The sequence below is a fragment of the Diceros bicornis genome, chromosome 6 (genome assembly GCF_020826845.1).
Source record: "Diceros bicornis minor isolate mBicDic1 chromosome 6, mDicBic1.mat.cur, whole genome shotgun sequence".
Lineage (NCBI taxonomy): Eukaryota > Metazoa > Chordata > Mammalia > Perissodactyla > Rhinocerotidae > Diceros > Diceros bicornis.
The window spans coordinates 75,905,959-75,928,550 of record NC_080745.1 but is presented as its reverse complement, the minus strand read 5'-3'; the positions used below and the strand labels follow the sequence as shown (position 1 = coordinate 75,928,550).

General features: G+C 43.5%; 1 protein-coding gene across 1 annotated transcript; it reads right to left on the bottom strand.

Annotated features, from left to right (window-relative positions):
• Positions 1-4,624: 4,624 nt before the first annotated feature.
• On the bottom strand, positions 4,625-22,177 carry TECTB (tectorin beta). Its single transcript, XM_058542703.1, has 10 exons — positions 22,102-22,177; positions 21,203-21,393; positions 19,733-19,875; positions 19,555-19,627; positions 13,243-13,346; positions 13,027-13,110; positions 8,691-8,853; positions 7,105-7,177; positions 5,863-5,895; positions 4,625-4,691 (listed from the first exon to the last, which is right to left on the bottom strand). The coding sequence occupies exons 1-10, from the start codon at positions 22,175-22,177 to the stop codon at positions 4,642-4,644; spliced, it is 990 nt and encodes a 329-aa protein (XP_058398686.1). The 3' UTR covers positions 4,625-4,641.
• Between the last annotated feature and the right edge of the window lie 415 nt (positions 22,178-22,592).

Here is a 22,592-nt window from a genome sequence, read left to right as displayed (position 1 = left end):
GCAAGGTGGCTGCTCCCTCACCTTTAGTGCTTATTTTCTTTATCAGCTAATCAGCCTGCAAGGAGACAGGAGCCCATATCAGAAGGCATCTCCAGAATGTGTTCAGGGGATGAAGCTTTATCTAATGTGTGAGCAAGCACTGAAATCCAACAGGACGCAGGCCATTCCAAGCAGACAGGACCCTGCAGTCAATCACCAGAAGGCCTGGTCCCAGGCTCTAATTTCCTCTGAGCACTGCAGCTTCCAAATGGATAATGTCCTGTTCTCAATTTATTGCGTAATTTTGTTCCTATCCACTGAGCAATGGATGCAATCAAGGCTTGAATTTTAAATGGAAGTTTTCATTCATTTATGAAGTACTTATTATTTTTTTTTAAATCTCTAGCAGACAAAGATGAACCTATCCATTCTGCTATGAGTATTTCCCCCTTTACACAAATAGGATTCCATGTTGTTTTATTCAGCGGTTCCTGTAACAGATTTACTGAAGCACTAATACATTTACAGTACTTCTTTTTTCATCCCTTGCAATTCCTCACATCCAGATTATCTTCCGTGTGGTTGCTCCTGAATATGGCAGAGAGATTTGAATGGTATATCATGTCTGAGATGTTTTCCTGTTGAATTTCCCATGACTGAAGAAGTGGAAACCAGTGAGGATGTTTTCTTTTTTGCCTAACCTCTGAGCTGCCTTTATGGAGATATTTTTGAGCTCTGTATAGTAAAATAAATCACCTTTTGGTGGGTTGAGAGCCTTTAATACCAGATTTTACAGAACGATTGGTGGAGTTCTTGCCTTTCTTCAGGAGGAGGGACACTAAATACCAGCCAAGGGAAGTGCTTTACAAACAGTCCCATCTCCACTGAGAGCTCCTAAGCACTTCCATCAGCAGGACTTTTCTTCATTGCAAGGGATGAAGAAAGATGTTGGCGACTGAACTCGAGGATTCTCACTAACTCCATTTTCTAAAACATGACTCCATTTTCATTGTGGTAGGCTCTGCTCCTCCCCACAGGCCTTTAGCATCAAAGATAGGAAGTTTTTGACTGATGTTGAGAAAGAGGGAAGGCAGAGGTATTTACATGAAGGGGACAGAGGAGTAACCTCTGCTACCCCAGCATGGAGACAATGGGCCAAAATTTATCTTCTCATGCCTCATAACTTCTTCCCTAGTCTAGGATCAGGGTTTCTGGATCCAAAACACTTTGTTCCACCATGAAAGGGAACACGGTGACCTCTGCTACGAGGTGTCGTAGAGAGATGGGCCAGTCCCCATCCGTCCATCCATCCATCCATCCATCCATCCATCCATCCATCCATTCATCCTTCATCCAGATGAACATGAACAAGGAACATTTATTAAGCACTTTGTGCCAAGTACCACATGGGGGACAAAAGAAAACATGAAACTTTCCTTGATCTTTAGCTCTTAATTAGTTGGAGAGAGGTGGCATAAATAGTAATAATGCAATATATTAAGGACCAAGAGAGATATGTACAAAAGTGTAGACAAAACTAAGCAATCCAATATTGTGACATTAAAAGAGCATTAGAAAATGATACACAGATGTAGGGATGAAGTGGGATACAGCGATCATCTATTATTAACCCATCTTTGTATTTGTATGGAGTGTGTGTGTGTTTGTTTCCTTCCAGCCCTAGCCCACATGCTTACATAAGTTACATTCATACAATGAAGACTTTGTTACCTCTACCTTTTTCATTGAATATTGTAACATAAACATTTGGCATCCGCACACACACAAACACATAAAACTTATATACACACATGTGCATACACATATACAGATATTCACACACATGCACGTATATGCATACACATGCACACATATATACATATATATGCATATATGCAACATATATATAAATCCATCTCTCTATCAATTGATAGATCAGTAAAGATTTGTGTGTGTGTGTATATATATGCATGTCTCTCTCTATATAAATAAATAAATAAATATATATTTCCTTTATATCACTCAAGTTTTGAGAGAGAGAGAGAGTCTTTAGGGATCATAAGCAGGAATTTTGATAAGAGCAATGTCCTAAAATATATATCCCATGGGGCTGGCCCCGTGGTTTAGTGGTTAGGTGCGCGTGCTCCGCTGCTGGCAGCCTGGGTTTGGATCTGGGCGCGCACCGACGTGCTACTTGTCTGGCCATGCTGAGGCGGTATCCCACATACAGCAACTAGAAGGATGTGCAACTATGACATACAACTATCTCCTGGGGCTTTGGGGAGAAAAAGGGGAAAAAAAAAAGGAGGAGGTTTGACAATAGATGTCAGCTCAGGGCCAGTCTTCCTCAGCAAGAAGAGGAGGATTGGCATGGATGTTAGCTCAGGGCTGATCTTCCTTACCATATATATATATCTATCTCCCGTGTTTTTTCTATGTCAACCAATAATACCTAAGGTAGAATATACCCTTTCCACATTCTCTAAATGTCTGTTTTATGTTTAGCACTAATGGGAATTTACAAGATGGTTTGTTTTGAGAGTGCTTCCTCTTAATTCTTTAATGGAGAAGTTATGAGACACGAAGGGCAATCAGACATCACGGGCTGTTAGTTAACTAAGTCGAAACACACCCAGTTGCTGGTGATAGAAGTTAGGGCTTTAGAGATAGGGATGACCAAAAAGACTTTTTCCCCTAAATGTTAATCATACAAAATGGCTTTGCCTCCTTGCATCAGAGACCCAATACTGGAATTTTGGAAATGGAAATGTAGGATAGAATGATGGAAAGTCTGGTATATATGTGAGTCTACGAAGCTCTAGTTGTATCAAGCCCTGGGGGTGTTGAGGAATTGGCTATCAACATGATATATTACCACTGTAAACTGTAGTCACAGGTTATTTATTTGAAGGCATTTTATTTATTCCATAGCACCAGGTAGAGATACAAGATCATTAAACATTATGATAAAATAAAGCAAAATTAATACAACATTGTTTTACTCTGACAGCCAAGGATTTGTGATTATGGCTATGAGTATGCTATTTAAGAGTTTTTGACTAGAACCAATAAAATATGTCTTCTGACCTTTCTCATTACAAAAATTCTGAATTTACAGGAAGAAGAGATCTCAAACTGGTTGGAGCACCAGCTTTGAGACCAGTTTAGACGATATTAAGTCATTTTAATCTAGCCTATTGCTAAACAGGCGTGTACTCCATGTCTCCAGAGATTTGAGAACCAGCTTAATTTCTGAGTTGTTTAACACAATTGTAAAAGAACCATCAAACTACAGATCTCAAAACTTCTCAAATACATTAAATACAGAGATATAAACTGACATGTTTTCAAATTATAAGCCCACTAATTAAGTCTGTACAAGACTAAGAAAAGAACTTAGAGCTCTGGCTTTTCCTATTACATTCCAGCTTCTAGCCTCAAACTGGGGTCCACATTACATTCTTAGGATCTGCCAATTCTCTACCAGGATTGGTTCATTCCATTTTTACTTGCTGACAATGTAAATCATTAACATCGACATATTCTGTATCGCTGGGGTGACCGTGGTATCAGGGTGTGGCACCACGTCATTCCATTGGTCATATTTGCAGTTGTGTTTCTGATTTTTTTGTTGGTTCCAGTGTAGCGATCATAATTTAATGGGACAAAAACAGTTATGGGCCTGAATTTTGAAGTAAAGGCTAAATGAAGTCAGACCATTCTGTACAAACGAAGATTTCTTAGTAGATCAAGTAGAAAAAAATAGTGAGAGCATTGAGCATCACAAAGCATGTGGTAGGATTGGGTTGACAAGCTTCAGAGACCCTGTTGTGGTACTCGCTCCCTGGTCATGCTGCAAGCAGCAGTTTCATTTAGGGAACACCGCGTTAATGATGTTAAATTCATGACAATGTGAGTTTTATTCTTTTTGTTGCTTTATTCCTATTTAATTTGTAATTTTCTTTTGATTTTAGAAATACATATCAGTTATAAAAATGAATTTATACCTATATGATGTTTATACATATTTAAGAAACCCTATAATAAAAACACATTAGGTTAGCACTGGGGGTTCTCAATAATTGTTTTCCTTTATATCACTCAGGTTTGAACAAAACTATTGTATTCTACTCTGATTCCCATACCATCATTTGAAAGATTGGAACCCCCTGCCTGGTGGCTCAGCCCTGGTCCTTAGATATGAATTGCCACAGCATCAATGACAAAGGCCCTTTCAGCAAACTTGGTTATTCCTATGCATTCTGTACTTAGCACTGACTTGGTCGTTATGCCCAACATGCTCCTCAAAATGCTCAGCTGCACTTGGTTGACTGTGCTAATCTTTTAAAATTAGAATAGCTTTCAAAGGAGTCCACAGCAGCCCTGACTTGAGTCTGGGGAAAGGAGGCTCCTCCACCAGGTGCAGGAGTGGGACTGCGGGATCTGAGAGCCACAGGAAGTCACAAGAGGAAGTGGGGCACCAAAGAAAAACAATCACTGAAATTCACAAAAATCATTGGAACACATATTTGGCAAAGCGCTATTCTCTGCTTCCCAACAATATGGTCTTCTGTTTGTTCTTTTTGGCAGCACAGTAAATGTGAGTTTGTCACTGACAGAGGAGATGATCTTGGGCGGAGGAGCTGCCTACCTGGCTATCTTCTATAACACGGCACAAATCCCCAGCATCACGAGGAGGTGATAGAGAACATCTGTGAACCAGACAGGGAAGGAGACAGGAACAGTTCTACAAGGAGCAAGGACAACTCCACAAAGAGTTAACTCAACATAAGAGTCAACTAGGGGCGATACGTAGGTTTTCATAAAACTGCACATTTTATGCAAAGTCAATTTTGTTCGTCCTTTGGGGTTTCTGTAGCTCACTTTCATCGGTACAAAGAACCCAACAGATAAACCTAGGTTATGGACCTCTGACTGACAGGAATCTGAACTTCGATAACACAGTGATGGCACATTTCACTGTGGGGCTTTCACTGTAGAACGTCCTTTAGAAATGAGAACCTGGGATTGGAGTCTGAAAAAGTTGGTTTACATGATTTGCTGTAATTGTGAGAGCAAAGTCTGCAGCTGTGAGTCGATTAATAAAGAGAACTGTCTTACCTCATCTCCTCACATATTTGCCTCTTTCTCATCATTTAGGTGAGCTCTTGGGTCTTAGCCGAAATGTTTCTTCCTCTGAGAGGCTTCCCTAGCTGCCATCTAAATCATTTTCTCCCCCACTCCCAAACTCCAACACCTCACATGTATTGCAAGGGCAGGGGCCTTGCCTGTCTCTCACTGCAGTAGCTACACTGCCTAGAATGGCACCTGGTACAGAGTCATAGTGATTATGGCTGATTTGTACTGGATGTTTGCTGTGTACTGGGCATTGTTTGGTGCCCTCAGCTGTAATATTTAATCCATACAACAGCCATGTAGAAAAGGAACAATTATTAGCCCAATTTCATAGAGGAAACTGGGGAATGGAAGGATGAGGTCATTGCCCAAGTTCATTCAGTTAATGAGGGGCACAGTCATAGCAGGGACACAGAAATATTTATTGAATGAATAGATCATTGAAAATCACGTTCTCTAAATGCAGGAACCCAAGGGAAGCCACCTGGTGATGTCTTGGCTGAGAAGTGGGATCCAGTTCTGCTTCATCCAATTTATCCCCAGCCCCTCCCTCCCTTCAGAGCTCAGGCGTTGGCTGGAAAGATACCTCTCTACCTCCATGCCCCTCCTCCCCCCTCAAGTGTGCTTTAAAGAGTAACTTTCAATTCCTAAAGGCTTCGCTGGGGCCAACGGTAAACTTCTTTTAAAACACACATCTTCCCTTTAAAGGCGTTCCCCATGGCATTTCCCAGAATTGTCTCGTCTTACCTGAGAAGCTATAGAGACTCGAGAATCCCCTGCCTGTAGTGAGTAAAGAGAGAGAGGCCAAAGGTTTAAGAAAAGATCATGGAAGGAGATGTCTTCGAGCTGTTTCTAAAACACAAACCGACCGTATCTTCCCCTGATTAAACCAACAGATTCCCCACTGCCTTTAGGACAAAGTTTATAGCAGGGTTTACCAAGCCTTCATCTCACACCATTTTCTCCTTGGCTCTTTAAGGCAGGAGTTGGTAAACTTTCTGGAAAGGGCCAGATAGTAAATATTTTCAGCTACGGGCCATATGGTCTCTATCACAACTACTTGACACTGCCATTGCAGCATGAAAGCAGCTGGAGACAACACCTAGATGAACAAGTATGGCTGCATTCCAATAAAATTTTTAGACACTGAAATTCGAATTTCATATAATTTTTATGTGTTGTGAAATATTGTTCTTTTGATTTTTTTTTCAACCACATAAAAGGGTAAAAACAGTTCTTAGATTACAGGCCAGACAAAATCAGGAGGCAGCTGGGTTTGGCCCCTGGCTCTAGTTTGTTAACTGTCCTCTAAGTTGTAGGCCTCAGCCTTCCCACAGGCCTTGCTTACCTTTTGTGTCACACCATACTTCAGGTCGTACTTAAAGATTACGGAGAGGTCTTCCCTAAGCCCTGGACTTGAAGGGGACTTGAATCCCCTTGCCATATACTCCATAGCACCCTAACTCCCCCTACCCCATCAACAGTAATCTCCCTTTCCCTTAGCATTTAACATCTCCTTGCTAGAGGATAAGTTCTTGAGGACAGGACCCACGTGGGTCTCCTTTATTTCTGAAACTCCAGTGCCCAGCCCAGGCCCAGTCCAGCGCTGGCTGTCAGCAAAGTTTGGTGGACTTGCACTGGATATTCGCAGTACGTTTCATTTTGTACTATTATTGTTGACTGCATGCTCTGTCTGGAAGCTCAGCACCTCCTGATTCCTTGGGGGCATTGGAATTTAGGCCGTAGATAGAGCGTTTCAGGGTAGTTAACAAACGTCAACTCTTTGGTTTGGCATGAGCTACCCACCCCCCGCACCTCCTCGCACCCCCCTAACCCCCCACCCCTCGGGTTGGGAAGACTTGAGTTGTGGGTAAAGGTTGTGTTTACAGGCACAACTGGTTTGGCAATTCAGTTAAAATGCTCAAACCAGCTGTGCCTGTGGACACAGCCCAGAGAGAACTCAACCACTTGAAAAACAGAGAAGCTTACTACGGAGGGAGAGCTCCACGATCAGGACACCCCCTGTCTGGTCTCGGAGGAGGCGCTTCCGTTTGTCGCAAGTCTAGAGGCCAGGAGAAGCAGAGGGGAGAGGAGGGAGGAAGGTGGGATGAGAAATGAACATAGGGGAGGAAAGAGAGTAAGACAAGAGATTTTAAAAAACAAAACGTGTCACAAACTAGATGGAGTCAAAATTCCCCAGTCAACAGATATTAGTTACCTTATTTTTTTTTTGTAACCCGGACAGACAACTCTCATCCCTCCACTAACTTGAGAAAAGGAAGAAAGATTTACTTTATCAACTCTTCAGGCTGACAGATGTCCTGCTGGAAGAGGTCATTGGGTGTGGGAGGGATTGGCACAACTTCTTTTGATTAGAAGTAAGCCTTTTACCTACAGTTACTCTCATGGCAGTGATTTGAAAAGTGGACACTTGCAAAATGTGTTCTAGTTCATTCCCTTCTTTTGTTTTCTCAGTGTAGTGTTAACAATTATCCTTTCATCAACTGTTAAATGTCTCTCTGTTCCCTTCCCTTTCTCTATTTGCACTCATAAATGACCATTTTCTGGCCAAATGAATCAATAGAAATAGAGATTATGAGCTTATTTCTGTTGGCTACTACAGGTAAGGTGAGCAGGTATGCTCTTTAGAAATACTATGTCCTTCTTCAACAAGGTCTCTGGTCCAAATAGACTGAAGGAGGTGATAGTTTAGGATTTAACACTTTTAGATCTCCAAGGCGGTGGTTCTCAAACTTGAGCATGCCTCAGAATCACCCAAAGGGCTTGTTAAAGCCCAGATTGCTGGGCCCACCCCAGAGTTTCTGACTCAGGTGGTTTAGGGGAGGCCTGATAATCTGCTTCCCTAACAAGTTCTCGGGTGATGCTTGAGCTGCTGTGGACCACACTTTGGAACCACTGCTCTAAGGACCAGGTTGACAGCAGGTCCCAATGGAAAACAGTCATCCACCTGAATTTGCTATTCATGTTGATTGATTCTGCAGCAACTTCTTGGTGGGGGATGTGGAGGGGAAACTGACTCTCCCCCTCCCCCAGCGTGAGCTGCACTAAACAGGTCTGTGAACCTGGAGCCCCGCTGCCAGGTCCTTCCTCTCACATGGTCAGATCAGCTGTGACCCGGTGTCAGGAATTTCTGTAGCTTGTCTCTGGTCCATCTCAAGTCCCAGAGATGGACCCTCAGGCTGGCCAGTCAGGAGCTAAAAATACCCACCTTTTGCTGCCACCTAGATTTTGAATTTTCCTTGTGCTTTTCAAAGCTCTTTCCGTCTCTTATCGCTTTCATTTTACTTAACATTGCTCTCTGAAGAGAGAAGGGCCGCCATTACTTATCACCACTCTATCTTTAAAGATGAGAAAACCAGGCTGCAGAGGTTAAGCAACACGCGCCAGACTGTGCAGCTTGCTGGTGGCAGACAGAGCCCAGAACGTCTGTCCCCACACTCAGTGCCCTTTCCTCCAGAATGCCCTCAGCACACACCTACACTGGTCTGGTTACAATTTCCCAACTAAAAATACAGCTTCTCAAATACTGGCCATTCCTGAGAGAGGTGGCTCACCACTGGGCAGGAGAGCTTCTCACTGTCACAGATGAACGTCTCACAGTGTAACCAAACCTTGGAGAGTTTGGGGATGTTCTGGAATCGGAAGGCATTGAACTGGAAGGTTGCTCTGTGATCTTTCCCGTTCTCATACACGAGGACTGTTTCATCCGTGGGGCAGCTGAGGCACATGGGGGTGAAGGGAGGGGTAGGGGAGAGAAAACATCACCTCATGAACTCCAGCAAGGGCTTCTGAGTCCAATTCATAGACAACAACGCTCCCCTGAGCTTTCATACAGCGCATTATCTTTCCAAAGCTCTTTGACTGGCAGCATCTCAGTTATCCTCAGGACTATGAGGTCAAGCTGAGGAGCTGAGATGGGTGTGATCGTCCCCTTTCTACAGACAGGGTACAGCAGCAGGGGAGTGACTTATGAGAAACCACACACCTGGTAAGTCATCATGCATCTGTCCCAAAGAAGTGAAATCCCCGAGATAAAGCCCTCTGAAGGACTGGGACATGTACAGACTCCCAGTTTAAGTAAGAGATAAAGACATCCTTTCTCAAAGTGCTGCCACAGCAAGTCCAAGTCACACCCAACACATTTCTCTGTGTGTATTGTGAGGTTTTGCCACTGGGAATTTGAATTTACATTATATTATTTAAATTCTATATGTATTATTTAATATAATTACTTTTGTAAAAATATAAGCCTAGGAAAAATGACTGGAAGGATACCATCCAAATGTTAACACTGGCTTATTACGGAGTGGTGGAATTATGGACAGTTTTTGTTTTCTTCTTTGAATCTTTATGTGTTTCTCAAATTCTCTATAATGAGAACGTAATATTTGGGAAGTTCCAAAGTCCCAAAGGTAATAATTGCAATAAAAGAAAAAATAATGACTCAGATGGGCATTTGTCAAACACAGTGGTTCTCACCTGGGGGCATTTTGCACCCCAGGGGACATTTGGCATTGTGGTTGTCATAACTGGGGGAATGTGCTACTGACATCTAGTGAGTAGAGGCCAAGGATGCTGCACAACTTTGTACAATGCACAGGACAGCTCCCACAACAAAGAATGATCTAGCCCAAAATGTCAATGGTGTTGAGATTGAAAAATCCTGGTTTAAGCAAAATACTTTTTCATTTACCAAACACATACTAATTCCCTATTAAAATGCCAAACATTCAACCAGGTGTTGGGAATGGACACAATTGTTCTTGGGAATGTACAGCGAGGCCCACAGGAGTGTGGGGGCTTGTTGTCTGCAGATGATGAGGAGCACCAGAGTCTGTCCTCTGTGGCATACGGTCTATGGGTCCAAAAGCTTAAAACCAGTGGGCAGCAGCACAGTGGACCTCAAAGTTAATGCCCCTCCTGGAACGTCTCTCTGACTCTGTTGTCAATCCAATTCAACACACACCAGAGAGCGGTCCAGCTACCCCAGAGAGCTTTCGAGATGCACCTTCTCCCACTCCTTTCCATCAGAACCAGACATTGGGGCCAAATGAGAGGCAGGACTGAAAAACGTCATCTCTGAGAGTTAGTGAGTGAAACAAGGAGAGAACGCTGTGCTTCACATCTGAACCAAGGTTGAAAAGCTGGGCTCTGTTTGTGACGGCCTCTGAGCAGGGACAGAGCTGAGGGCCTTTTCCCAGCTGTGAAAGAAAACTCTTAGAGGATCAGTTGGTCAATCAACCCGAGATCCTTGTATGAACTGAAGAAGCAAGTCCTTAAATTAGCTCCTTGCAGCTGGAGTGCCCAAGGCCTGGTGTCAGCCAATGGAAAACAATGTAAGCAGAGCTTTGTCGGGGGTTGGGAGGAGGCAGGCCTAGATGTCTTGGCACTGCTGCCTCTTGGCGCCGGCTGTGGCACCTGCCCCTTTGTGACAGACGTCTCTGGACGGTGGAATGCCTACAGGGTGACTTTCACACCATCACCACAGGAGTCTCCTTCCCCTCATACGACCAAAATTCCTAATAATATATCTATTCTAATCTCTCCAGGCACTCTTGAAAACTAGGTTTTCTTCCAAAAGGGCCCAGTGTGAACCAAAAGCGTCTGGGAGATTGTGGGAGAGGACTTTTTAATTCTCCCCTTTAACACTGGTCTTTGCGCAGGTATCTCCAACCTCCGGGGCCATTTCAACTAGGCAGAATGTGGAAATAGGTCAGGCTTCCTTTAACTGGCTGTGCTTCAGTGCAGATTCCCAGGGTTCGCCCAGGGGCCTTCTGATGTGGTAGGTTTACAGGGTACTTGTATGTGTAACAGGCACCCCAGGTCATTCCTGTGCACACGAGAGTTTGAGGACCGCTCTTAGAGACTACCAGAAAGCCCCAAGCCTTTCTTTTTCTGCCATATTGCCCATCTGTCAGGTGAGCAACAGCACCAGAACTATCCGCAGGGAGATGATTCCACCGTGTCGCTGAAGACCTTGCCCCTGTGTGGCCGTTATTTGAGAGAGGTTCCCAATGCATGATGGTAGTTTCAGGGCTCTGTAGGTCAAAAATTTATTTCAGAATCTCCCTGAGGTCATTTGATTGTACCATCGTCAACAGAACCTAAATGAATCATTCAATGACAGATGTGACTTAAGCACCCAAACTCAGCTCTCATCCCTGTGGGGAGGTTTCCTGGGTTGTCTAGATGCTGCTCTGCCGGCTTGTCCTACCCACACCACCCGGGAAGTAACGCTGCTGAGTTTGAACCCCAGATGGTCCGTCCGCTTACTAGCTCTAGACTTTGAGCAAGTTTCTGAACCTGTCTGTGCCTCGGTTTTCCCATCTATAAAATAGTGATTATTATACTGCCCACTTTATAGGGGGTTTAATGAAATTTAAATAAATTAATATTTGTAAAGCACCTATCTAGAGCAATGTGTGGTATGTTGTAAGTGCTGTTTAAGTGTTTGTTAAATAAAAATAAGTAGTTAAAGGTCCAAAGTGGCTTCACCTTTGTTATCTAACCGTCTTTGTCCGTGGCCCCAGTGTTGACTCAGCCCTGATGGGTTCTGGCGATAACACGGGCACACTGGTCTGCTTTGGTTTGGTGAATGGCCTCTTCTGTGTTTACTGTTCATTGTGTGGACAATGTCTGCATCTCTAGTGTAGCTCCATTTCTCCTCTGTTTTGCAAAGCTCTAATTCTAAGCGCTTCTGGACAAGTGTTATCTCAATCTCAACATGTCATCCCTGAACTCAAGGAGACTCCAAACTACCTTATCCAGAAAGCCCCTTCCCCAGCAGCCCACGACAAACAATTCCTCACCTTCAGAATCCACAGGTTCAACAATACAAAGCCATCTTTTTCACATATTCCTCAGATCCCTTCTCCTGTCCTTCCCTCCACTGTGTATTCAATGGGTTGCTAAATTCTTATCACTTCTCCCTCCCTTGGCTGACCTTTCCACTCCCTTGGCTTGCCCTCAGTTCAGGTCTTATCACCTTTGGCTGGTTAGCTGCCGCAGCCTCTAATCTGATCTTCCCACCTCCCATGGTCTGTTTCTAAACCATCCTATGTATGACTTTCAGAATAGCCATTCTATTGTGCAATTCCAATACTTGAGTCCTCTTCTCAAAAATTTTAAAACCTCCCCAGTATCTACTGAATTAATAATAAAAATGGAGCCCAGCACTATGGCTGAGTGGTTGAAATTCTGCGTGCTCCACTTTGGTGGCCTGGGTCCGTGGGTTTGGATCCCAGGTGCGGACCTGCTCCACTCACCAGCCATGCTGTGGCAGTGTCCCACATACAAAAAAAATGGAGGAGGATTGGCACAGATGTTAGCTCAGAGCTAATTTTCCTTACACACAAAAAGAGGAGGACTGGCAATGGATGTTAGCTCAGGGCAAATCTTCCTCAGCAAAAAAAACCCCAAAAAACCCCCCCAAAAACAATGATATTATTTTAATCAATTGGATACTGAGTAGGTACTATGTGCTAAGCTTTTTACATGGATTATCTAATTTAGTCCTCACCAGGGTTCTGGTGTCAGACTGATAGAAACCCACTTCCCCCAAAACACACACACAGACACACACACACTATGTGACATTACTTAATCCCATCCCGTGCCTCAGTTTCCTCATCTGGAAAATGGATATGACATAATAATATCTGCTTGTAAGGCAAATGAGTTAATATACGACAAAGCTCTCAGAACAGTACCTGGTACCTAGAAAGTACTAAGTAAATGTTTCCTAGCATCAGTACTCAGCCTGGAAGCATGGAAGATGTCATTGATCTCCAAGAGGTTCCGCCTCTTACTCCCAAGCTATCCCAAGACAGAGTAGCCCTGGATCTACCTGGTGCCCCCTCTCAGCCCTTTGCTCCAGAGAGCGGTACCTACCCTTTGTTGATCAGCTGCCACTGCAAGGGATACATGAAATCAGCCGAGGGTGTGGCCCAACAGCTGTTCAAAACCACTTTAAACCTGAAAATGAAACAAAACACATCACTTTGAGCCAGAAGGTCATGGGAAACATCTGGTAATTAAAAAGTCTCTCTACTGGTATTTTTTCTTTTCTTTGTATTTAAAAATATAACATGAAGGAAATGTACTTACCTAATGCTTAACCCCTTGGCTTCTACTCCTGCAAACAGATCTGAACCGATTTCGGATGTCTCCAGGACAAAAGGGGCTTCTTTCTTAATGGAGAACTTGGCATTCTTTGGAAGGAAATGGACACTGGGCATTATGACCTCTCAGACTGAGCAGCTGGGTCCAACAGGAGCAAATAAGTTGGGATGGGATGGAGGTGGGAATCAATTCAAAGGCACAGGCACATAAGACTACAGTGAGACTCTCCAGGACCAGAGAAACTGTACCTCCTAGGATGCTGGTGCCATCTTAGAAGCGATGAGGGCAACACATGTCTGGATTTGCTGGTCAGAGTGAGACACATACTGTATGTCTCATCTATGCCAATGAGGAATAAGATTTGATTGATAGAAAAAATAGTGGAATGCAGGAATTCTGAAGCACTATGCTTTCTATGCTTTACTGAATCACCCAAGGGCACCAGGACCCAACACGTGAAACCCTGCTTTGCGCTTGCTACTATTTGCCTGAGCAGATTCCCACATTGGTTGGAAAGTTTATGATCTGATGTCCCAGTACAGTTAACAACAATGACAATAACAACAACTTATTGATCCTCTACTATGTGTCAGACCCCGCTTTCTCTGTTGGGTTAGTCTCTATGTCAGGACGTTCTGTCTCTTGAGATATATCGGTGAACAAAGCAAAGATCTCTGTCTCCAACCACCTGACATTCTAGCAGGAGAGACAGACAATAGACAACAGGTAAGTAAATTATATGGTTAGGATAGAATATAGTACGTTACATCAGAAAACTATAAAAAATATAGACAGGATAAAGTGGACTGGGAGTCCCAGGAGGGGCAAGTTCAATTTTAAATACAATGGTTGGGGAGGCATCACTAAGGATGTGACATTTGAGCCAAGCCTTGAGAGAGGAGAGGAAGGGAGCCATGCAGACATCCAGTGAAGAGTGTTTCAGCCAAGACAAAAGCCCTGGGGTGAGAGTGTGGCTGGCAGGACAGCAAGGAGGCCAGGGTGCTGGAGCATGAGAGAGCAAAGCGCGAGATGGGGGAGATGGGGAGTGAGGGAGGCAGGAGATGAAGTTAGAGGGGCTATGGGGGTGGATCCAGAAGACTGTGGCTTCAGCTCTAAGTACAAAAGGTAGTCATCACCACGATTTGAGCCCAGGAGAGGCAGCCTTTGGTCACTGGCCTGGCGTGTGTGGTCTTCACCTGCCCTCTTCACCCGGCAGTTTGGGTGAATTATTAGGAATAATTGCAGAGTTTCCAGTTGACTTACCCAAAGGAGGCTGATCTCTCCATTCTTTGAGTCTTGGGTTCATTCAACTCTAGTAACGATCTTTAACTACTCTCCAAGGTTAGCCTCCAGAGACAAAAGCACCATGATGGAAGGATAAGGATCCTGGGCTAATCCTAGCTCCCATCACTACTCTCCAAGGTTAGCCTCCAGAGACAAAAGCACCATGATGGAAGGATAAGGATCCTGGGCTAATCCTAGCTCCCATCACTAACACAGGACACACTACAGGCAAGTCAGCCTTCTGGGCCTCAGTTTCCCCATCTGCAAAATGGGAATAACCTTTGCCTTCATCTGCCTTGCAGAAGTGTTTTTATGATGGTGATTTTTATGTAACAGAAGCATAAAGCTTAGACCAGATACTAGTTAAAAGATTGAGTTTCATGGACTTGGAGATTTACAGAACTGCAATAGGTAAACAGTGGCAACAAGAATATCTAGTTAAAATGGACTTTAACCCCCTAAGGGTCAAATTCAGGGAATTGGCTGAGAGGATTCGCAATCATCTAGTGCCTCTTACATTATTTTACTGATTGCAGGTCCAGCCAGGCTTCTCTGACTCAGTCACCCTGAAATCAGTTGTTTTCTTCTCATCTGTCAGCCCGCTGCACCATTTAAATGGTTGCATTAATTAAACAATAATGTTCTTTTTTTTTTTTTTGATGAGGAAGATTTCATCCTGAGCTGACATCTGTTGCCAATCTTCCTTTTTTTTTTTTGCTTGAGGAATATTAGCCCTGAGCTAACACCTGTTCCAGTCCTCCTATATTTTGTATGTGGGTTGCTGCCACAGCATGGCTGATGAGTGGTGTAGGTGCATGTCCGTGATCTGAACCCACGAACCTGGGCCACGGAAGTGGAGCATGCCGAACTTAACCACTATGCCATGGGGCCGGCCCCTAAACAATAATGGTTTTTTTTCTTTTTTTTTTGTGAGGAAGATTAACCCTGAGCTAACATCCAATACCAATCTTCCTCTCTTTGCTCAGGAAGATAGGCCCTGGGCTAACATCTGTGCCCATCTTCCTCTACTTTATATGGGACGCTGCCACAGCATGGCTTGACAAGTGTTGCATAGGTTCGTACCTGGGATCTGAACCTGCAAACCACAGGCCGCTGAAGTGGAGTGCGTGAACTTAACTGTTACACCTCTGGGCTGGCCCCAACAATAGTGTTCTTAATCATAAGTGATTTACTAGCTTAATATGCAAATTGAAGTGGCAGATTTACAGTAGTTTTTAAGGTTCCTTGTTGTTTTCAGAGATTTATCATATTTCAAGAGACTGTTTCCAAATGTGGGACCTAACCTAGGTACCACAATGCTGTCCCCAACCTGGCCAAAGTTGCTTCTCCCAACTCTATCTCCCGGGGACCAGCCAGTAGAATATTGGAATAGTGGAATAACGCCTCTACTTGCACAGGAACCTGCCAGATTATGTTACAAAGTTGAGAATAGAATCTGCACCACTAATTCAATTTCTAAAACAAAACACTTTTAATGGTCAGTTTCTCCACTTTTCACTCAACAGCTAAGGCAATACTCAACACGATTTTCCCTTAATTTCTTTTTAACATGAAAATTAGGAACCTATTTCCAGATAGCTTCACCCTATAATACCTGGACAGTTTGTTTTGGCATCCCTGGAAACCTGGAAACACCACATACACTACTCATTCATCAAACAGGATGGAAGAGCCCCTTGAAAAATAATGCTGTCTAGTTCCTTCATCTGACCAAAAGGTTGAGTCACAACTAGCTAGTGACACAAGTTAGGATGGGTATTGGTAGTTTAACAGCAGTTCATGTGGGAAGGATCTGGGAGTGGCTTTTGCTCACAAGCTCAATGTGAGATAACGGTGGAAGAAAACTATCCCAATCTAATATTATGCTAGAACATGTTCTTATAGTCTTCCAGAACCTAGAAGGTCACCTCTGAACTTCATTGGTCTGACAAGGTCTAGAATATAACATTTCACTTCTAGGCTCCACTTGTTACTAGGGGCACTGACTAAGTGGACCACACTCAGAGGAGAGTGGCTAGGATGATGAGTGGACCGCCAACAGTGGGAAGATATTTAGCTTGGGAAGGACAAGCTTGAGATAGTTGAAGGACTGTCAGCAACATCATCACATGGTATTATCTCAGAAGAAAGAACCAGGACTGATGCGCCAGAGTTCAGATTGTCAGATTTCATACGCTGATCTAACATGGGAAGGCTTAAATTGCTATTGTCCTTCGAAGAATTGGGGAGCCCACCACTGAGCAGTCTTGCAGAAGGGTTTTGGGCTTTGGGTGGAAGGTCAAGGTTAATCACCTCTGAGGTTTGCTCTGACTCTGAAAGTCCATGGTTTTGGACTCTATTGCTTGCATTTGTTCTATTCCAGGCTTTTTCATTTTTCTCTGTCTAACTAAGAGGAATGGTCAGTACCATTTTGATTGAATAAAAGTCAACCTAATCCCACACTGACACTGATGTTCAACCCTATAAAGTTAACAATGCTGGTGCTAGGAGCGCTCAGAGTTTCCACTTTAAATGGGGTCAAAGGCCACAACCACGAGAATGACTACTTTTTCAGGCACTTACCTTACGTCAGGCATTGTGTAAAGTGCATCATGAGGATTATTTCATCTAATCCTCATAACAACCCTATCAGGTACGTGCTATTATTATTCTTATTTAACAAATGCACAGGTGGAGGCCCAGAGAGGTTAACTAACTTGCCCAAGGTCACACAACTAGTAAGTGGTGGAACCAGATTCAAACCAATGGTCTGATGTCAAGGACTATTCTCTTAACCACAACACCAGGCTACTTCTGCAAGCTGACCACCTTCCTTTATGTTGGTTGGGGAGTCAAAATAACTTTTCGCCAAGAATGCCAGCCATATGCAGAAGTGAGTGGGAGGGGGTAGAGAGAGAAGAGAGGAAGCATGCTGAGTAGAACTGGTGGTTTTGGAGCCTAGCATTTGGAGCTCTCAGAATCCTAAGTAATTGCAGTGCGTTGATTCCATTGTGCAATCTAGGGCACAGCTCTGTCTCTGGTAATTTGATGGAAATGTATGCAGGGCGCAGCTGTTGCTTCAGAAAGACACAAGAATGCTCTCAAAGCGGAAGAAGGGAGGAGAAGAAAAATACCAAACGCATGGGTCAGACATAGGAAACCGAGCCATGGCGGGAATGTTAATCAGTATAAAGTCTCTGTTGTAACATCAGAGCCCCTTCTGTGCTGAGGTCTGTTTGTCTGTAAGGGTCTTGGTGGGCTCCAGGGGAGACTTTGGCTTTATTTCTAGAACAGTTCAAGAAAGCATCCTATGAAGTCTGTCTATCTAGCACAGAGGATGGCCTGGGTGATGTTGAGAACACGCCTCTTAACTTTTGTTTTGTTTTTTCTTAAGAAAGTTCTAAGATTTGACAATTATGTCTGAAACTTAGCCCGACATGACTGATGATGGGTGGTGATTTTTGACAATCCTGGTGCCTCTCCATTTCCAGCTGTTATAAAATCTTCATAGCATCTTATCTATAATTTTATCTGGTTAAAACAATAATCATGCTCTTTCATACAGGGACTCAGCAGTAAAGACAGCCTGGCATCGGGACGTCCCCTGAGACTGTTGTCAATGCATGAAGGCCACTTTCCTTTCTGGACAACCTTCATCAGTTACAGTGGTTTGGCCATCCTTTCATCACCCTGGCGATCCATACGGTATGAACTCCCCTGATTATAGGTCAAGAGGCTGCACGGTATTCCTTTTCTCAGGACTTAACCACTAGTGCTGTGTGGCCAGGGGAGGATCTAGGTTTTGTGGGATCTTGAAGCTTATATAATTTAGAGAGCCCTTGAAATTAAAAGAATCAAAATTTTGAATATAAAATTAGACACAGGGCCTTGCAAAGGGCCTGTGCAAGCAAAGCCTCGTGAAACATCAGCTTCATTTCCCTCACGGTGAGTAAGCTTAAGAGATCAAGGTCAGGACACCTGTCTTCCAGACCAGGTACTGCTCCAAACTACCTGTGGGGTCTTGGGGAGATCATTTCTTCATTGGGCTTCAGATCCTCACATGTAAAATAGACTAGGTTATTCTAGGATCCCTTCCAGCTCTCACCTGAGTTCAGCAGGGTTAATAGCTTCCAGGGAGCCCGTAAAGCAAGTTCAAAGACTTCAAGATCAGTGCAGTTCCAAGTAACACAGTTGTTTCCCTTGTGAAATGAATGGGTTGGACATAATGGCCTGTAAGGATATCTTCCAGTTCCACCGTTCCATGTAAAGGTTTCTGTTTCTGCCTGCATCTTCCTCTAGCCAGCTAGGCTAGTGTCACTGTGTGTATGCTTCCTCACTGGAAGCTGCAGGTTTAAAAAACAAAGCATCCCTTCCAAACAGGAGGGCAGCCAGGCTAATGGTCATTGCATATTTAGTTTTTCTGGAGCACTTTATTTTGAGAGAGACCAATGTGTGCCTTTAACTTCTATGTCAACAAAGGTAACATGCCCAGATTAGACAACGAGGAAGCCCACTGACTGAAGGGCTTTGGAGACCAAAAAACTAGACAGCAGCGGCCAACCCCAACCTCTTTGCTTAGCCCTGTCCCAGGCAGGAAGCTCACTACTCTGTGCTAGATGTTTTAACAAGAGCTAGATCCTAAATATAAATCTCTAGAGTGGGTTGTAGTGGAAACTAATCTCGATTAAGAGTTAGACATTGGCTATCTTGCCGTCTATTGACCTTTGGCAACTCACAGGATTTCTTTTGCCTCAATTTTCTCATCTGTAAAATGGGAAGGTTGACCTTTTTTTCTCTGTGGCATCTTTTAGCTCTTCCCTCCAGTCTAGGAACCTGACTTTCTGATGCATCTAATCTTTAAAGAGCTTTAAAGCTAGACCAAAGCTTACATTTTAACTTGGATACAAGAATAGGGGTCTTCATAGAGCTTAGGGAAGAGCATATCCTGAGGAAGCATCCCATCATCTCCTGGAAAGCCCACAGGGCAGTAATGAGGACCTGGAGACCACTTACAGTGTAGAAGTTGAGAGACAATTGGCTTTCAAATGTGCCCATGCTCCCGTTCTTCACGTGAACAGTGGCCACTCTGAAAAGGGGAGAGAATTTTGCATAAGGACTGAAACATGCCTGATTGACAGGGACTGCAGAACACGAACAAGGCTGTCAGCCCTCCACTCTCAGGACAACTTACCTCTGATCAAAGGCAGCCTGGTTCACCAAGTAGGTGGAGTGATAGGTGCAGGAGAAGGAGTAGTTCACAGGCTGATTCTTTATGATCACTGTGGTGTCATTAGAAACAATGTGGCTGTAGAAGTGGTAGATGGGGGGCTTATACTGGAGAAAGAAAGAAGGCAATTAGGGTGGCCCTGAGGGTTCTGGGAAAAGTGGTTGAAGATGGCTCAGAAAAAAGCCCAATGGGGAGACTTGAATGCCTGCCATTGACAGTAGGACCCACTCTTTTTGTCTGTGGGTGGGCTGATAGTTTTTGTAAAGAGTTCTTGAGTCTGTTCAAGTACAATTGCTTAAGATAATCTAGGTTAAATGTATGCTTAAAAAGAAATCCATACACCCATTGGGCTTCTGACCAAAATAAACTGGTTCAGAAATCTCTATTTCCCAACATCAACTTTTTATCCATTTCTTCCATCCAAGTAATCTTACGTGAATACTTTCACCCATCTTCCATTTCTAGAACATTATGGACTAGTTCTTTGCTCTTTCCTTCTTCCAGTCATGAGCATTATTTCTGGGAGCCTTTCCTCTGACTTGTTGGGCTCTAAAATCACAGAATATTAGAGTCAAAAGAGATCTTAAATATTCACTTGGGAAGTAATCTGTCTAAAAGCACACAGATGATTTCTAGATCACTTTACCGGGCTAGTTGAAGACATGATGTTTTTGTTAATCATGCCCATGACTCTTTCCACTAAATCACTGAATCCTTGTGGGGCCTTTAGGAGGAGGAGGTAGCCCTGGGAGATTTTACTCTTATCTTCTGAGACCCAATAGATATACAAACAATCTTCTGTAGTCAAGGCAGAATGAATGCTAGACATCAGCTGGAGGGTCAGAAGATTGAACCTCCCTTCATGACTGCATTGCTACTGGTTCTGTGGCCTCAAACTAGTTACTTTATTGGGAGGTCTCAGATTTCTCCTGTGTCATAAAAGGATACTTGGCAAGAGGATGTCTGTGGTTCCTTTTCATTCTCATTAGCTGTCTTGAGCACTTCACATGACCCAATTATAAATTGTGTTATGTTTTGGTCACTCCTTTAAAATGCCCTTCAAATGCACTTCATCACCACTTCCAAGTCTCGGGCAGAGGATGGCTTTCCCATCCAACCCAGGAAGGACTGCATCTTGTGAGCTGCCTCAAAGTGAGGTGGAGGTGGGAAATGTACTTCATTCTACTCACAGAAGGTCGCCTAGCTGGCTCTGGCAGCAAATTAGGAGAATAACATTCAAACCCAAAGAGTCACTTAAACCAGGCAGAAGAGAAGAATTTAGGTAACACTAACATCCTTGGAAATTTGGGACTCGTGATTGACTCTTAAAAAGAAATTGGTGAATTCCAAATCCTTTTGAGGGTGGACAGCAGACTTCTCATTCTGAGGAGTTGTCTCATCTTAGCAACTCCTCAGTGTGTGGCCTGGACTTACCTCAGACTGGGTTCCACAATAGGACTTGTTTTTAGGTGACAAATCTGGGATTACAAATTGGTAGTAACCTCCTTCATGGACTCCATTGTAACACAGCCCACCGAGTGCCAGCTGATGCACTTCCCATCCATAGGGACACTCGGGGATTTTGGTGATGATGGTTTTGGGATAACAAAACACAAGAATGACATCTGGAAAGAGGATACACATGGTTTGAAATCAGATATGGTAATCTACGTATTGTGGGTTCCAGCCATACCTGAAGATGCAAAGCAGTTGGTTAAAAATTCTTTCCCTGCTATTCTTCCTGAGCTATGATGAAAGTTTTCCCCAAACCTCAGTCATTGAAGTTCCACTTTTACAGTTTTTGCTACATCTGTGTAATATCTGCACTATACTTCATATGTATTCAAAAAATCGGTCCACTTTTAAACTGTAACATATTTTAGGAAATATCTGTGAAACCAGATTGGATATATTGGAGATATCATATATATATATTTTTTAATCCTATGAAAATGGGAACATAACTTAAAATTTAAAAAATGCCCATTTCATGCACAGCACTGTGAAACAGTAATTTATGGTACAGGACAGAAATTCAATAGTCAAACAGAAAATAGAAAAAATGTGGAAATTTTATCTCTATGTATCTCTATCTATCTATTTATCTATCTATCATCTATTTAGCGTTCTCTAATTTTAAAAAGTCTAAGTTTATCCAATACATTTTTGCCTTCTGTGGGAAAAGTCCCATTGACATCGGGGAGCTTAAGGGCTTCTACTTGGCTACATTATTGCATTTTCATAACAATACAAGCACAGAGCTCTGAGCTTTGCAAAGGAGAAGCTTCAGGAAACTTTCCTTTCCAGGAAAACGGACTAGCATCAGGGCATACCTGCTTTATTTGGAGTGCATGATCTTGCAGAGGCTTCCACAAAGACGGCCAACAGGACAAAAGCCCTCATCACCATTGCTTCTCAGAACCTGGTCTTTGCCAGGTGGCCAAACCTAGCTGGCCAAATGTTCCCAGTCCTGCCAGGGCACGGGCCTTGATCATTCTAGGTCAGAAAGACGAGTGAGAAATTAAAATCAAAGGTGAGAACAAAGCAGCATACACAGTCTTGGGGGCAATTTCCAAGGGAGATTGATAATGCCTGCCCCCGTTCCTAACGGTTCCTTGTCTGCGCTGAGAGGCAGAAAGTGGGGCTCGTACCACTGGAAGCGTCAATGACACGTGCAGTTGCTCATGTTCCCGACTGTTTCATTCTCTCCGGACTGTGGATGCTGCCTCCCAGAAGCTCCCTAAATCTCCCGCCCCAGTCCTTGCTCAACTTTATATAGGCCAAGAGTGTAAAAGAAACCGGCTCCAGATAAATCACAATGAAC